Source organism: Heptranchias perlo, chromosome 5, assembly GCF_035084215.1.
Source record: "Heptranchias perlo isolate sHepPer1 chromosome 5, sHepPer1.hap1, whole genome shotgun sequence".
Taxonomy (NCBI): domain Eukaryota; kingdom Metazoa; phylum Chordata; class Chondrichthyes; order Hexanchiformes; family Hexanchidae; genus Heptranchias; species Heptranchias perlo.
Window position 1 is genome coordinate 4,635,540 of NC_090329.1, and position 17,668 is coordinate 4,653,207.

General features: G+C 46.0%; 1 protein-coding gene across 1 annotated transcript in view; it reads right to left on the reverse strand.

The window, feature by feature from the left end:
- Window positions 1–5,783: 5,783 nt before the first annotated feature.
- hcrtr2 (hypocretin (orexin) receptor 2) overlaps window positions 5,784–17,668 on the reverse strand; it is a 113,219-nt gene continuing 101,334 nt past the window's right edge. The window contains exon 7 of the mRNA XM_067983947.1: window positions 5,784–6,127. Within this exon, the coding sequence (XP_067840048.1) occupies window positions 5,904–6,127 (224 nt within the window). The 3' untranslated portion in view covers window positions 5,784–5,903. The remainder of the gene's footprint in view (window positions 6,128–17,668) is intronic.

Genomic DNA, 17,668 nt, shown 5'->3' on the forward strand with positions numbered 1-17,668 from the left:
AGTCGGTGCCAATAAGATATTATGTATATAGCAAATAAGAACTATCTTGCTGTCCATGTTTTTATGTCTCTTCCTCATCCTCGACCCTGTTGTGGTGGGAATAGGAGAGGATACATTCTTTGTGCTAGCAGCAGTTCCAAGTTTTGAGGTCACAGCTGTTACTACAACAACAAGGCTTTCAATCCTTGGCATGAGGGGAATTTTGATGGTGGCCTGCACAAAAAGTGCTGAGCTGCTTCTCTCCTGACCCATACGCCCACTTGTATGGCACATACATTATCCACCAAGTGATGTTAGCAACATGGCATTAGAGCAAATGCTCTCCAATTGCACCAGTGGTTACATGTTATTGCTAGCAACACAAGGCTCCAATCATGAAAACATTGGCATTGATCTACATAGTGCCCTAATAAAGCTCAGTTAATTCTGAAATCTCACAATAATCCAGGATTGAAATTCACTGAGAGTGAGCTATGCTGAGAATTTTCTTAGGGCCTCTCCCGCTTAACTGCGGCAAAATCCCTGTTTACACTCGTAAATGAGATTCCTGCCAGCTTCCCGCCAAAGTTATAGCAGCGGAGGAAGAGAAGCCTCGAGGACATTCCCGGCAATAGTGATTATTAACATTTCTCCAATAAATCAATGTCCCCTTTAGCCTTTCCCTGATAATGGTTATCAGAATGTTTTGTTTCCATGCTTTGTGCTGATTACCTTTTAAGACTTGTGTCTATCAGACTTGGCATTAAAATTCTATGGTCAATTGAACGTTTAACATAATTTGATCCCATCCATGATGTGTATCTGTTTGTAATAAACGTATTACAGACTGTTAAGGTACATGATGGTAGAGTGCCCTCTGGTGCTCCTTCTTTGAATTGTATCAACAGGAGGTGACTGGAAGATCCAGATACATTGAAGGCAGGATTCCTTTCCTTACTACGTGTAATAACATCACACGGTAATTCAAAAAGAATGGGCTCAACTTTAAAAGGGCGGCGGGGGTAAGGCGGGGGTAAGGGGGGGGGTAAGGGGGGCGGGTGTCAATGTGCGCGGCAAACCCTGATAATAAAAACTTACTGTTCCCCAAGCGATCGTGAGTTAATTGTTGGCCATTATTCTTGTTTCCGGGTTTGCTGTCCGAAAGCTGCGCACTGGGCGGACCGCGCACCCACATCCCAGGCTGTCAGCTGGAGCATCTGGATTTAAAGGGCCATTGCTCCAATGGATTTTGCTGGAGCAAAGAGACACAATGGAGTAACACGGGGGTAAGGCAGCTCCAAGATTTATCGATTCCTCACTTGAGGTGCCACTGGCCAGAGAGAGGAGGGAGCGCCCTGCCTCTACCACCAAGAAGGCCTGGCTCGAGGTGGCAGAGGAGGTCACCAGCAGCAGCAACACATCCCGCACCTGGATCCAGTGCAGGAAGGGCTTCAATGACCTAACTAGGTCAGGAAAAGTGAGTACACTTACTGATTCTCCTACACTCTGTGGTGTACATCACACCCCCCTCACCCCCCAACTCATTCTGCACTGCCAACACTACTCCATCACATCACTCCTCACACCATCCTCAACTTGCCTTCACTTCCTGAGCACTTCCTCACTTCCCCATTTGTGACCCCACCACTACCACACCCCAATCCTCATCCAATGTGATGTCTGTCTGATACTCACCCTCTGATCCATCTCTTTCACGGTCAGTCTCACCAAACCAAAGCATTCATCGGCTGACCACTTCACCCTCACTCACTCACTCACATGTCTGTACTTTCTCCCCCTCTAGGAGATGGCGCAAAATGCACAAGAGGGCAAGTACTGTGCTCCCACATCTCACCTGTTGCCCCTTTCTCAACCAGTACCCACAATGCTGCCTCCTCTCCAGGTGGCCGAGTCTGCCCCTGCACAATGCAGCTAGCGCAGTCTTTGGAGGGGCTCTCACGGGGACCAAAACCCAGAGGGCGTAGGCCCAAAGCATCTACGCAGTCCCACCATGGCCATGAGCATCCTGCCACTACCTCTGCTGCAGCCACAGGGGATGCACCACGTAGAAGCGGTAGGAAGAGGAAGTCTAAGGATTTGTGATCACGAAGGGTGTCTGACAGACTGTCATGTTTTCCATTTATATTTGGTTTATGTTAAAGTCACATTAGATCTTATCATACTCACCACTACTGCCACGTCTTGCCCATTCTTGACTGGCTTTTGTAATAAGGCCCTTTCATGAGCTTCACCATGAACGGCGACACTTGATGCCACTCATTGGGTCACTTTACAATGGGTGTATGTGTAGTTGCAGGACTGTTTTGTGCAGGGAGGGCTGGGAGGGAGGGGAGCTGGTGTTGGGTCTGCTCTATCCAGGTGGTGTGAGGACTGGACTCTCTTACTTTCTGATCTTACGAGAACTGTTCACATATCAGTGACTCCCTGGCCTCATGAGCAGCCAGGTGAGCTGCTGCTCTGCCCATGGGTTCGTCCTCCTACTGCTCCTTCTCCTGCTCCGCCTCAATGTGGATAGCAGATGTGGATGAGGGCATAGGGCCTTCTCCAGCTGCGCCCCTCTCTGACAGTGGGAGGCAATACGGGACAAAGTCAATGCCAGGCACATAGGACGGTGAACATGGATGCAGTGCAGGAAGAAGTTTAATGCTTTGACACAAGTGGTCAAGGTGAGTGAGGTCAACTGTCAAGTGGCGTCTCCTCCCAACTGCACCACTGGCCCCATCCACTGCTCCACGCACTGCACCCTTCATCATCTGTCTACCAACAAACTCTTTCAATCAGGACTCAACCCTGCCACTCAAACCCCCAAATTCCTGTTGCTATCACTGTAACTGAATCCACTTTTGTATTCCCTGCTCTAATCCCAAGCCCTGATTCTACTCCTGAATCTCTGTCTCACAGATATAAAGTTCTCCCAGGGTGTTTTTGCTGACCAAAAATGGAGCTCTCTAATGATTGTCATTATGGAAGTTCTGTCTTACAAATGAAGCTTGGATTTAAACAGAATTATTTGTCTTTTCATTATGGACTGCTTTTGCTTTGTGCAATAGACTGTTGAACAGCAGGAACAACCAATGCAGATTTATACACAATCGCCCTTGTGGACAATTCCCATCCAAATCTGCCTCAGCTCCTACGCCAGACCCACAACGCAACCTTAGTTTGACCTCCAAACTTTGATTATATAAATAGTCCCACACAAACTCCCACTATAGTCACTACCACCCCCAGACTCCCAACTCAATCTAGTGTCCACACTGATCCGAGCCCTGCCATCCTGAACATCCAAGATCTCCTTCCCGCTATTTGGTGGCCTATAGTATACACCCAATAGTGTAATAATTCCTCTATTGTTCCTTAATTCTAACTAACTAGATTCTGTCTTTGATCCCTCAACTACATCATCCCTTTCCAGTGCTATAATAGCTTCTTTGATCAACACTGCCAATCCCCCTTCCTATCTTTCCTGAATACCTTGTGGCCAGGAATATTAAATACCCAATCCTCCCCTTCTTTGAGCCAGGTCTCTGTCATTGCCACTATATCACAGTCCCATGTGGCGACTTGTGCCTGTAGCTCACCAACCTTATTTACCACACTACGTGTGTTTACACACAGGCACACCAATCTCATCTTAGACTGCCTCGCATTTGTCCCCTGATTGATCCCTTCTATTTCTGAACTATTCTTTACTCTAGTGTTACTTGTCCCTCCCAGTCCTCTGTGCACCTGGTTTCTCCTTTGTTTCATCCTTGTGCCCATCCCCCTGCCAAATTAGTTTAAACCCTCCCCCACAGCACTAGTTAACCTCCCTGCGAGGACATTGGTCCCAGCTGTGATGAGGTGCAACCCGTCCATCTTCAACAGGTCCCTCCTGCCCCAGAACTGGTCCCAATGCCCCAGGAATCTGAAGCCCTCCCTCCTGCACCATTGCTCCAGCCACAGATGAACCTGTCTTACCCTACTATTCCTATACTCACTAGTGCACGGCACTGGGAGTAATCCAGAGATTATTACCTTTTGAGGTCCTGCTTTTTAACTTCCTTCCTAGCACCTGAAACTCTGACTGCAGAACCTCGACCCTTTTCTTTCCTATGTCATTGGTTCCCACTTGGACCATGACTTCTGGCTGTTCCCCTTCCCCCCTCAAAATGTCCTGCACCCTCTCAGTATCTCCTTTGCCCCGGCACCAGGGAGGCAACACACCATGTGGGACTCACGTCAGTGGTTGCAGAAACACCTGTCTATCCCCCTGATTATCAAATCCCCGATAACCACACCATTTCTTTTGCCCCCCCTGTGCAGCCGAGTCTCCCACGTGCCGTGGATTTGCTCCTGACTGCACTCCCCCATAGTGACAACACCCTCACTGGGATTCAACACTGAATACTGGTTTGTGAGTGCTACACTCCCAGGGGACTCCTGCACTCCCTGCCTGTTTCTCCTAGTCTGTCTGGTGGTCACCCATTCCCTCTCCACCTGAACTCTCTGTAGCTGTGGGGTGACCACCTCCTGACACGTGCTATCCATGAAACTCTCAGCTTCCTGTATGCACTGTAGTGACGCCAGCCGCCCCTCAAGCTCAGAAACGCTGAGCTCGAGCTCAACCTTGAGCAGTTGGTGGCATTTCCTGCATATGTGGTTTTTCAGGACACATGAAGTATTCTGGAGTTCCCACATGACACAGGGTGTGTATGCAATGGGCCCCAGGTGTCCTGCCATGTTAGCTAAATGTTATTTAAACTTTATTTAGCTTTAAGGTATTTTACTGTTTGATACTAAAACACTAACCAATGATCAAAATACTTACTGAATTACTCTCGGCGCTCCTCCTTGCCTTGTTTTGAATCCCCGTACGGCTCCCTTTATGCTCCGCTCAGTCTTAGTCTGTAGTTCTTCAGTTTAAACCACTTAGCATCTCCTTCCCCACACCCCCCCCCGCATCTCCTTCCCACACTCACCAAATTCCCAATTGAAAGTCCTCATTCTGTTAACAATTCACTCTGTTAGAGGTTCACTCTCTGTCTTTCCCAACCTCTGTGCTCAAGCTCTGTGCTTTTGCAAAGATCGACCGCCGACTTCCACCTCCATAACATCGCCCGTCTCCACCCCTGCCTCAGTTCACCTGCTACTGAAACCCTCATCCATGCCTTTGTTACCTCTAGACTCAACTATTCCAATGCTCTCCTGGCCGGCCTCCCACCTTGCACCCTCTGTAAACTTGAGCTCATTCAATACTCTGCGGCCCCGCACACTAACTCACACCAAGTCTCGTTCACCCATCAACCCCGCGCTCGCTGACCTACAATTGCTCCCGGTTCGGCAATGCCTCGATTTTAAAATTCTCATCCTTCCACAGCCTCGCCCCTCCCTATCAGCCCTCTGAGATCTCTGCGCTCCTCCAATTCTGGTCTCTTGAGCTGCCCTGCTTTTCTTTGCTCCACCATTGACGGCCCTAAGCTCTGACAGTCCCTCCCTAAACCTCTCTACCTCTCTCTCCTCCTTTAAGACGTGCCTCAAAACCTACCTTCTTGACCAAGCTTTTGATCACCTATCCTAATATCTCCTTATGTGGCTCGGTGTCAAATTTTGTTTAATAACGCTCCTGTGAAGCGCCTTGGGATGTTTTACTATGTTAAAGGCGCTATATAAATGCAAGCTGCTGTTGTTGTTCTGTGCTGTATGATTTTATGATTCACTACAAAAATACAAGAGAGCAGTGTCATTTTCTGCCAGTGAGAGGGCAGTTTTAATGATTCAATTTACAAGTCCGAAAATCTCCTATTGCTACACAAGTTCCATTCGCTCTCAACATTCATTGTGGTAATCTCGAAACAGCATTTTAAAGTAAGTAATAAAGGTCAGACCCATTGTTGAGACGAACACTGCAAACATTGTCGCTGTCACCAGATGTGGTCCGTAGTAAGACCACTGGTCTGTAATGTGGTTATATTGGTAAGCACTACGTGCTCTGAAACTTTGGAGACATTATCCAAGTGGCAGACTTGTGTGGTCAAAGATTTGCGGCTCTCGGTGCTCGCTCGGCCTCTGCTGAGTCGCTCTTCGTTCCGACGATCCGTCCGGAAAAAACAAGAGAACGCAGTTTTAAACTCTTCACGAAATTTGCCTTAAAAAGAACAAGAATATTTCATTCATTTTGACATCCTTTCATCTGACTGGTATCATTACCAACTGGAAAAGGAACAAAAGACATTATTTAGAATTCATATAAATGTGGATCAAGCAGAGATAAAACCCGTATCTCTTGAGCGAACCACCAGTCAAATGCAGTGTGATCCTCAAAGAGCATATTGATTCTTATTTCTCTTCCTCATTTCACTTTAAAATCCCTCCAAGCAAAGTACTGATGTTTGTGTGATGTGGAGATCTAAGTTTCAAGCTATTAATAAAGAAAGTGAACTCTGGTGTCCAGAAGTTGACATTCAACATAACAAAAAAATGTTCTTAAACTATTAAAAACTGGCCATGAGGCTGAAAGGCCTGAGTAACGCAACTAATATTTCAATAGCTTGAGACCACCAGGATATGTGAGTTTCTATGCAATTATTAAGCAAGGCTCTTGGTTAATTCACTGATCTTATGCTCCCTCTGGGGGACAGTGCTCCAAGAGAGCATGAGTTTCAAATTTTGTTTGAAAATTGCTCCTGTGAAGCGTCTTGGGACATTTTACTACATTAAAAGCACTATAAAAATGCAAGTTGTTGTTGAGTTGGAGAATCATACAGCGATTCCACCCTATCTCCAATTTCTGCTCTGTTTGAGTACAACTTCCTGCAGGCAATGTGGGACCTGTGAGTTTACCTTATATGTGTTGGCAATCATCATACACAATGTGAGACATGGTCACTTCTGTCTCACACAGAACATGAACAGAAATAAACTGGTGGAGTAAGTTAACCTGGGAAGGGTAAATCCAGCACCGGTAAATTGATGCCTCTCTGACATGAGCTTGGGCAAGTTCAACCCATTTCATATTTGGCATAGAATTCAGCCCTAATTGTTATTAAATTGCCAATTTCATTCAGAGAGATTGGAAAGATGGCTTGTGGAAGAAATGCAAACATGCACCCATAATATAGCTGGACCACTTATTGCTCGTCTCCTGTTCACATGCAGCCTTCAGCAGATGTTCCATGTGTCTCTACAGCCTACATACCTGTGGGGTGTCGATGATCACAGAGTTTAATAATCTTCCTGCTCCTTTACTTGCCCTCCAGCAAATAAAATAATATTAACAGTGTGGCAGGTTTATCTCAACTAGTGAAACAGCCTTATTAAAGTCAGATGATTGGTACTATAGTTTATTTCTCTTCCTGTGGGGAAATGCCTGGTATCTTCATTATTTTAGGGACTAAGAACATCACAAAACTCAAAGTGCCTTTGTTACTGTATTTTGTTAACTAGAAGTTTCATTACCTGTGTGTTTTATATAGACCAGATGTAACTGATTGTCTAACAATTTGTCCTGTCTAGAGAAGCAGTCTAATAGAAAGCAGTTTGTCCTGTCCATGATGCAGGGTGCCATTGACTGCACACACATTGCCTTGCGTGCTCCTTATCTGAACTCGGCCATATTCATAAACAGAAAGGGATTCCATTCCCTCAATGTGCAGCTGGTGTGCGACCACAGGAAGCGCATCTTGCAGGTCAATGCTTGCTATCCTGGCAGCAGTAAGGATTTGTTCATTCTGCGATAGTAAGCCTACAACAGGGGCAATGCTGCCGTAAGGTACATCATAGCATAGACCATCGGTGTCCTCGCGCAATGCTTCCGCTGCATGGACCACTCTGGGGGAGCCCTGCGGTTCTCTGCTGCGTGGGTATCAGAGTGTATCGAGGAGGAGCAGACCTCCCCATTCTCCCACAGTCCCACGCTCCTCACCTTTCCTCTCTCACATACCATCAAATCGTCCTCCATATGATTACACTTTGCTTCCTCCCTCAGCTCATTGCAGAAACGAAAACCACTGCCAAATGCAAATTCAAATGCATATTCATAAATTAACTCATGAAATTATGCAAACAAAATGAGACTATTCACCCTTGTACATTCCCTTAGTGCCTGTTGTCCGTGTGCCTTTACCTATCCTAGTGCTCCTACGAGGTGCTTCCCCAGTGGCTGGAGCATGGGTGGTGGGAGGCTGCTGACCTTCAATGGAGGAAAGTGCAGATGGCCTTGGAGGATGACCTTGAGCAGCTCTGGGCCGGGAGGGCCCGGCTTCAGACTGCACCATCTCGGCCTAGACTGCAGCAGTCTGGCCTGGCTGGCTGACAGGCAACAGCAAGGGCACTGGCAGAGTGACAAGGATGGGAGTATGAATACTGTCAACCCGAGAGAGGACAGCAGGTTTGTCTTCCGTGGATCCACTGCCATTCTCCCCGGGCAGCACCTCAGCAATCACGATGATCTGTTGGAGAACAGTTTGCTGGACTGCTGTGATGCCCTGGAAGCCCTTTTCAACTGTGGTACCCAGAGCCATGATAGCAGCAGTCAGAGTTCCAACTCAACAGTTATACCTTTGATGGCAGCTGTTTGTGCTGCAATGGATGCTGTGACATCAGTCATCAGACGCTGCATCATGGTGGGTTCCATAGGTGTGCTGATGGAGGTGACCACCCGTTCCATGTTGGACAGGATGGGCTCCGAGCTCTGCACAAAGCCCTGTGCCAAGTTCGAGCTGGACTCCTCCGTGCTCCTTGACATTGTGCGCAGGCTTTCTGGCAGACTTTTCAGTGCCCCAAGCATTTGTTGGTGTACGCCCATAAACCTTCTTCTGTAGCCTGGCCCATTGAAGTCCTCATCTGAATCCTCTGCAACAGAATTAGTGAGCGACCTCGCCCTCCGGCGAGCTGGCACCTGTGGTATCCTTTCCCTCCACCCTGGCTCCTGCGCACTTGTGCACGGTGTCTGGCCACGTGCAGATCCCTCCTCTATCTTATCCTCCAAAGTACACACAGTGTCAGTCTCTGAGTTGGTGGCTGCGAGTGTAAGATCGAGTGACGGTGTCTCTTCATCATCACTGTCTTCTTCCTCTGCCTCCTCTGACGGGGAAGGTTCCAGTTCTTGGCTATCTGAAATGAAAAATTGACAAGGGTTGTGTTGTGTTTAGGGAAGAGGAGAAGTAAGAAGTACATGCTTAAACCATCTGTAATTTGTGAATCAGAAAAGATTGTGGAATGAGGGAGAAATGGGAAGTGAGAAGGAGGATTAGATATGACGAGACCCTCATCATCAAACCCTCCAGCACCGCCAATGGCCATGGCCTCAGCAATGCCCCTTCCCATGACTGTAAACAATTTTACAACACCAAGTTATAGTCCAACGATTTTATTTTTAATCCCACAAGCTTTCGGGGGCTTTCCCCTTCCTCAGGCGGTGTGGAAGTGACAATTTCGAATCCTTCGCATTTTAAGATCACATAACAATGCCTGGTGATTACTGCCCGTTGCCAAGGCAATCACAGTGAGCAGACAGAAAGGTGTCATCTAAAAGGCCACTGAATATACAACCCCCCAAAAAAAAAAGGAAAAAAAAAGAAAAAAAAAGAGAGAGACAGAACGAAGACAGTCAATGACCCGTTATATTAAAAACAGATAACATTTGTTCGCTGGTGGGGTTACGTGTAGTGTGACATGAACCCAAGATCCCGGTTGAGGCCGTCCTCATGAGGCCTTCCCACGACAGCCAACACTGACTCCTCCATGGGGGTTAGAACGTGTAGGTGCACTTGTCCTCCTCCAGTTTCTTGCTGCTGCCTGTTATGCGCCACCTTCTCCTGCAAGAAAGAGGGATAAAAGGGTCATTCTCAGGTTGTCAGGCTGCAAACAGTGGGGTATCGCAAGGGTCAGTGCTTGGGCCTCAGCTATTTACAATCTATATTAATGACTTAGATGAAGGGACTGAGTGTAATGTATCCAAGTTTGCTGACGATACAAAGCTAGGTGCGAAAGTAAACTGTGAGGGGGACACAAAGAGTTTGCAAAGGGATATAGACAGGTTAAGTGAGTGGGCAAGAAGGTGACAGATGGGGTATAATGTGGGGAAATGTGAGGTTATTCACTTTGGTAGGAAGAATAGAAAAACAGAATATTTTTTGAATGGTGAGAAACAATTAAATGTTGGTGTTCAGAGAGATCTGGGTGTCCTCGTACAAGAAACAAAGAAAGTTAGCATGCAGGTACAGCAAGCAATTAGGAAGGCAAATGGCATGTTAGTTTTTATTGCAAGAGGATTGGAGTACAAGAGTAAGGAAGTCTTGCTACAATTGGGTAAGTTGTTAGAGGGTATTCTGAGGGACAGGATCTACAGGCATTTGGAGAGGCAGGGACTAATTAGGAACAGTCAGCATGGTTTTGTGAGAGGAAAATCATGTCTCACGAATTTGATTGAGTTTTTTGAAGGGGTAACCAAGAAGATAGATGAGGGCTGTGCAGTAGACGTGGTCTACATGGACTTCAGCAAAGCATTTGACAAGGTACCGCATGGTAGGTTGTTACATAAGGTTAAATCTCATGGGATCCAAGGTGAGGTAGCCAATTGGATACAAAATTGGCTTGACGACAGAAGACAGAGGGTGGTTGTAGAGGGTTGTTTTTCAAACTGGATGCCTGTGTCCAGCGGTGTGCCTCAGGGATCGGTGCTGGGTCCGCTGTTATTTGTTATTTATATTAATGATTTGGATGAGAATTTAGGAGGCATGGTTAGTAAGTTTGCAGATGACACCAAGATTGGTGGCATTGTGGACAGTGAAGAAGGTTATCTGGGATTGCAACGGGATCTTGATCAATTGGGCCAGTGGGCCGATGAATGGCAGATGGAGTTTAATTTAGATAAATGTGAGGTGATGCATTTTGGTAGATCGAATCGGGCCAGGACCTACTCCGTTAATGGTAGGGCGTTGGGGAGAGTTATAGAACAAAGAGATCTAGGAGTACAGATTCATAGCTCCTTGAAAGTGGAGTCACAGGTGGATAGGGTGGTGAAGAAGGCATTCGGCATGCTTGGTTTCATTGGTCAGAACATTGAATGCAGAAGTTGGGATGTCTTGTTGAAGTTGTACAGGGCATTGGTGAGGCCACACTTGGAGTACTGTGTACAGTTCTGGTCACCCTATTATAGAAAGGATATTATTAAACTAGAAAGAGTGCAGAAAAGATTTACTAGGATGCTACCGGGACTTGATGGTTTGACTTACAGGGAGAGGTTAGACAGACTGGGACTTTTTTCCCTGGAGAGTAGGAGGTTAAGGGGTGATCTTATAGAAGTCTATAAAATAATGAGGGGCATAGATAAGGTCGATAGTCAAAATCTTTTCCCAAAGGTAGGGGAGTCTATAACGAGGGGGCATAGATTTAAGGTGAGAGGGGAGAGATACAAAAGGGTCCAGAGGGGCAATTTTTTCACTCAAAGGGTGGTGAGTGTCTGGAACGAGCTGCCAGAGGCAGTAGTAGAGGCGGGTACAATTTTGTCTTTTAAAAAGCATTTGGACAGTTACATGGGTAAGATGGGTATAGAGGGATATGGGCCAAGTGCAGGCAATTGGGACTAGCTTAGTGGTATAAACTGGGCGACATGGACATGTTGGGCCGAAGGGCCTGTTTCCATGTTGTAACTTCTATGATTCTATGATTCTATGATTCTAATTGTACAGGGCTTTGGTGAGACCTCATCTGGAGTACTGTTTACAGTTTTGCTCTCCTTATCTAAGGAAGGATATATTTGCCTTGGAGGCGGTGCAACGAAGGTTCACTAGATTAATTCCTGGGTTGAGAGGGTTGTCCTATAAGGAGAGATTGAGTAGAATGGACCTATATTCTCTGGAGTTTTGAAGAATGAGAGTTGATCTCATTGAAACATGTAAGATTCTGAGAGGGCTTGACAGGGTAGATGCTGAGAGGCTGTTTCCCATTGCTGGAGAGTCTAGAACTAGGGGTTATAATCTCAGGATAAGGGGTCGGCCATTTAAGACTGAGATTATGAGGAATTTCTTCACTCAGAGGGCTGTGAATTTTTGGAATTCTCTACTCCAGAGGGCTGTGGATGCTCAGTCATTGAGTATACTCAAGACTGAGAGATAGATTTTTGGACTCAAGGGGAATCAAGGGATATGGGGATCGGATGGGAAAGTGGAGTTGAGGCCAAAGAGCAGCCATGATCTTATTGAATGGCGGAGCAGGTTCGAGGGGCCGTATGGCCTACTCCTGCTGATATTTCTTACGTTCTTTCAGTGATGAAGCTGTCATGGTTGAATAGTTGCCAGTGTGTGTGAACTGTGAGTTGTGGGTGTGAGGCTTGTGACATTGCTAAGCGTGTAAGGGTGAGGTAAAGCATACGATTTGAACGTTTCAGTACGGATTGAAAGAGATTTTTGACAGATGGGTGGTGGGGGTGTGGTGCATTGAGCAGTGGATGAGGCTATTGGTGCAGTTGGTAGGATATGCCACTTGAAACTTGAACTCACTCACCTTGACAACTCGTGTTAAATCATTGAACTTCTTCCTGCACTGCATCCATGATCTTGGAGCTATGCTCCTGGCGTTTACCTCCTCCGCTACTTCCTCCCACTGCCTCTTGAGCAGATGTCTGGAGGGCCTCCTGCCCCCCTCTTCCCCCCCCCCCACCCCACGGATACAGGATGACCCTCCTTCTCTCCACCTCTTGCACCAAGGCCTCCAGTGCATCATGAGAGAATCTTGGTGCTCGCTCTCTCCCAGACGCAATCATTCTTCAAATTTAACGCGTTGCCTGCATCGTAATGACCGGACATGGGTTAATCGTGCACAGCACTCCCTGTGCCCGTTTTCAGGGGTTATCCAATTTAACCCCCCCCCCCCTAACATTGTTCTGTAGAGTCCTAAACATGGTGAAAGAAGAGTAGAATCCAGTAGGTCATGTGGCAGTGATAGGAAGTAACTCATGAATTAATAGAGCAGCCAGGTATACTGCTGCACCAGGCACTAATACTAGGTACATTTAGCAAAGTGCATGAGCTGTCAAAGGAAGGGTGGGACCGATTAGGGACAAAAGAGGCAGAGGGCATGGCTGAGGTACTAAATGAATACTTCGCATCTGTCTTCACTAGAGAAGAGGATGCTGCCATTGTAGCAGTAAAGGAGGAGGTAGGAGCGATATTGGAGAGGATAAAAATAGATAAAGAGGAGGTATGTAAAAGATTGGCAGTATTCAAAGTAGAAAAGTCACCCGGTCCGGATGGGATGCATCCTGGGTTACTGAGGGAAGTAAGGGTGGAAATTGCGGAGGATCTGGCCACAATCTTCCAATCCTCCTTAGATATAGGGACAGTTCTGGAGGACTGGAGGATTACAAATGTTACACCCCTGTTCAAAAAGGGGAGAGGGATAAACCCGACAATTACAGGCCAGTCAGCCTAACGTCGGTGGTGGGGAAACTTTTAGAGCCAATAATCAGGGACAAAATGAATTGGCACTTGGAAAAGTCTGGGCTAAAAAATGAAAGTCAGCACGGATTTGTTAAAGAAAAATCGTGTTTGAGTTCTTTGATGAAGTAACGGAGAGGATTGATGAGGGTAGTGTGGTTGATGTGGTGTATATGGACTTTCAAAAGGCATTTGATAAAGTACCACATAATAGACTTGTTAGCAAAATTAAAGCCCATGGCATTAAAGGGACAGTGGCAGAGTGGATACAAAATTGGCTGGAGGACAGAAAGCAGAATGGTTGGATTTGGTTATAGAGGGGTATAATTTCAAAGTTTGTAGATGACACAAAACTTGGAAATGCAGTAAACAATGTGAAGGATAGTAACAGACTTCAGGAGGACAGAGACAGACTGGTGAAATGGGCAGACACATGGCAGATGAAATTTAACACAAAGTAGTGTGAAGTGATCCATTTTGATAGGAAGAATGAGGAGAGGCAATATAAACTAAATGGTACAATTTTAAAGGAGGTGCAGGAACAGAGAGACCTGGGGGTGTATGTACACAAATCTTTGAAGGTGGCAGGACACGTTGAGAAGGCTGTTAAAAAAGCAGATGGGATCCTGGACTTTATTAATAGAGGCAAGGAAGTTATGTCAAAGCTTTATAAAACTCTGGTTAGGCCCAGCTGGAGTATTGTGTCCAATTCTGGGCACCACACTTTAGGAAGGATGTTAAGACCTTAGAAAGGGAGCAGGAGAGATTTACTAGAATGGTACCAGGGACCAGGGGCTTCAGTTATGTGGAGAGACTGGAGAAGCTGGGGTTGTTCTCCTTAAGGTGAAATTTATTAGAGATTTTCAAAATCATGAACGGTTTTGATAGAGTAAATAAGGAGAAACTGTTTCCAGTGGCAGAAGGGTCGGTAACCAGAGGACACAGATTTAAGGTGATCGGCAAAAGAGCCAGAGGCGACATGAGGAAACATTTTTTTACGCAGTGAGTTGTTCTGATCTGGAATTCACTGCCTGAAAGGGCGGTGGAAGCAGATTCAATAATAACTTTCAAAAGGGAATTGGATAGATACTTCTAATTATTTCACCTATTAACTTACCAAATTAATTAGTATATTATATAAAAAGAATATGAAGACTGATAAGATAAATTTGTTGCGAAAGGTAAAGAGCTTTTGATTTTGTCACTTACAGATTATCAGGTTGTATATATTTGTTGCTTATTATGTTGATGCCATGGCTCCATAATACATCCTCTATATACATCCTTGTACTTTCAGACTCAACTGGACTGCTGACATTAGGTATAAAAGCATGGTACAAAAGTTAAGACAGTGTGTAAAGGAAATCGGAAGGAACAAGAAGATGTAATGGAAGGTAAAATCAAGGAGTTGGAAGCAATTGGTCAGAACATTGAATACAGGAGTTGGGATGTCTTGTTGAAGTTGTACAAGACATTAGTTAGGCCACACTTGGAATACTGTGTACAGTTCTGGTCACCCTATTATAGAAAGGATATTATTAAACTAGAAAGAGTGCAGAAAAGATTTACTAGGATGCTGCCGGAACTTGATGGTTTGACTTATAGGGAGAGGTTAGATAGACTGGGACTTTTTTCCCTGGAGAGTAGGAGGTTGAGGGGTGATCTTATACAAGTCTATAAAATAATGAGGGGCATAGATAAGGTAGATAGTCAAAATCTTTTCCCAAAGGTAGGGGAGTCTATAACGAGGGGGCATAGATTTAAGGTGAGAGGGGAGAGATACAAAAGGGTCCAGAGGGGCAATTTTTTCACTCAAAGGGTGGTGAGTGTCTGGAACGAGCTGCCAGAGGCAGTAGTAGAGGCGGGTACAATTTTGTCTTTTAAAAAGCATTTGGACAGTTACATGGGTAAGATGGGTATAGAGGGATATGGGCCAAGTGCAGGCAATTGGGACTAGCTTAGTGGTATAAACTGGGCGACATGGACATGTTGGGCCGAAGGGCCTGTTTCCATGTTGTAAACTTCTTTGATTCTTTGTTTCTTTGAGTGAGGATTAACTCATTCATTTGGAAACGCTAAATTGATTTGAATGTCCCCCAGACGACTGACACTGCACAAGCTGGAGACTGGAAGCAGGAGCATGCTGCTTAGGTCAACATGCTCTAGGTGTGTCAGCGTCTGACATAATTTGGACACAGTGAAGGAACTCTTAGTAAGAGCACTGAGAGTTCACGGATAGCCTACTGCGAGGCTCGTTATTGCTGGGTGGATCCACCCTTTGTGTAATAAAGCCCATTGGGCGATATTGGTTCTAAAGTTGGCAGAGTAAAGAATCTGGTGCATTTGGATAAGTATTCACGAGACAATGATTCCAGGAGGGGGGAAAGAGCTGATTCTAATCTTTCGCAGGGTCACGGTTACAATTTAAAAAAAACAATGGCCCAGAATTTCCTGTTGCACATTTTTTAAGATTGTGGTCACCAGTGGTCTGCAGAGGGACAGACACCCGGGTGCCCTGTCTCTTTTCATTTGCATTCCCATTGGTGCAGGAACTGGTGCAAACTCTTGTAAAATGGGTATGAGCAGCTGAACTATCCAGAGACTCCTGTGCAGCATTTTAAAAAACAATTCAGTGTGCTCTATTCAGCAGACTGGGGGGGCAAACTGGTAAGGGAGGAAGAGTACCTGGCCCTTTCACTTCACTCTTCAATAACTTCACTGCATGTCTTCGACATTTTTATTACACTGCTACAGAATAATGACCACTCATGGACCAGAGGGCAGCAGGACAGGGCCCCGTCCAGGAGATGAGCACAACATTTTACTGGTGCAGACCCCCGACTCCTCGAGGAGACTGAAGGCAGGAGGCACGGACTCCTGGGTGGGTGCCACCAAGCCTGCCAGGAATGTAACTCATGCTGGCTAGCGGGAGATAGCACTGGCACTGAGTGCCAACTCCCTCGTCCCCAGTGTTCAATGTATCCATATGATTTATATCAATGAGTGTTAATTGTATTCAGGTGGTACGTATTAATTGGGACTTTCTTGCAACCATTTATATGAGAGCTTATCTAGGGAATGCACAGTGTGTGTAATGTGGAGCTCTGTGAATAAAGGCTTGGAAGCAACTGAAGATCAGGCTTTATTATTCCATCCTTCACCGCCTGGCTGTTCAATTCGTAACACCCAGGATTACAGAACAGTGCTGCCAAAAGTTCAACGACCTCACCAGGGCATGGCAAGGTAACACACTGGGCGCTCTCACCTTTTCTTCCTTGCCCAGCCAGAGCAGCAGAGCATTCTTCACTCTCTTAAAGCAATACTTGCACAACTAACCCTTCACACTGCACTCTGGTTAAGGACAGCCCTAACTCAGCATCCTGCATGATGGCTACCCAGCTCCCCTAATGCTAATAGCTGACATGCACACCTTAAAACCCATTCCTCCACTTTGACACGCTGATACCTCCATATCTCTCACTTCACCTCACCCATGCTACTTACCACATACTCCTTAACAGCTAGCCTCATCCTCATTCACTCTATCTTCCTGCAGGATAAATTAGCAGACAATGCCCATCAAAGGGGCATCGGAGGGAGCATCCCTACCTTTAAAACCCTCATGCCCTTCAAGGAGAAGGCACTCACTCTGCTCTTGCCAAAAGAGAGAGCGAGTTTTGTGGCATCTTGCTGGTGCCAGGTTAGAAAATGAGCACCTACACCCTCACGCTGGCATCCCTCTGAAGCACCATACAGACAGAAGCTCCCATCACCTTTCTCTGCCACCTTAAAAAGATTTGCAAGGATGATATCAGAACTGAGAGGTTATAACTATAAGGAAAGACTGAAAAGGCTGGGGTTCTTTTCTCTAGAAAAGAGAAGGATCAGATATGACCTAATAGAGGTCTTTAAAATTATGAAGGGGCTTGATAGGGTAGACGTAGAGAAGATGTTTCCACTTGTGGGGGAGACCAGAACTAGGGGCCATAAATATAAGATAGTCATCAATAAATCCAATAGGGAATTCAGGAGAAACTTCTTTACGCAGAGAGCAGTTAGAAAGTGGAACTTGCTACCACAAGGAGTAGTTGAGGTGAATAGAATAGATGCATTTAAGGGGAAGCTGGATAAACACATGAGGGAGAAAGGAATAGAAGGGTATGCTGATAGGGTGAGATGCAGTGGGGGGAGGAGGCTAGTGTGGAGCATAAACACCATCATGGACCTGTTGGGCCGAATGGCCTGTTTCT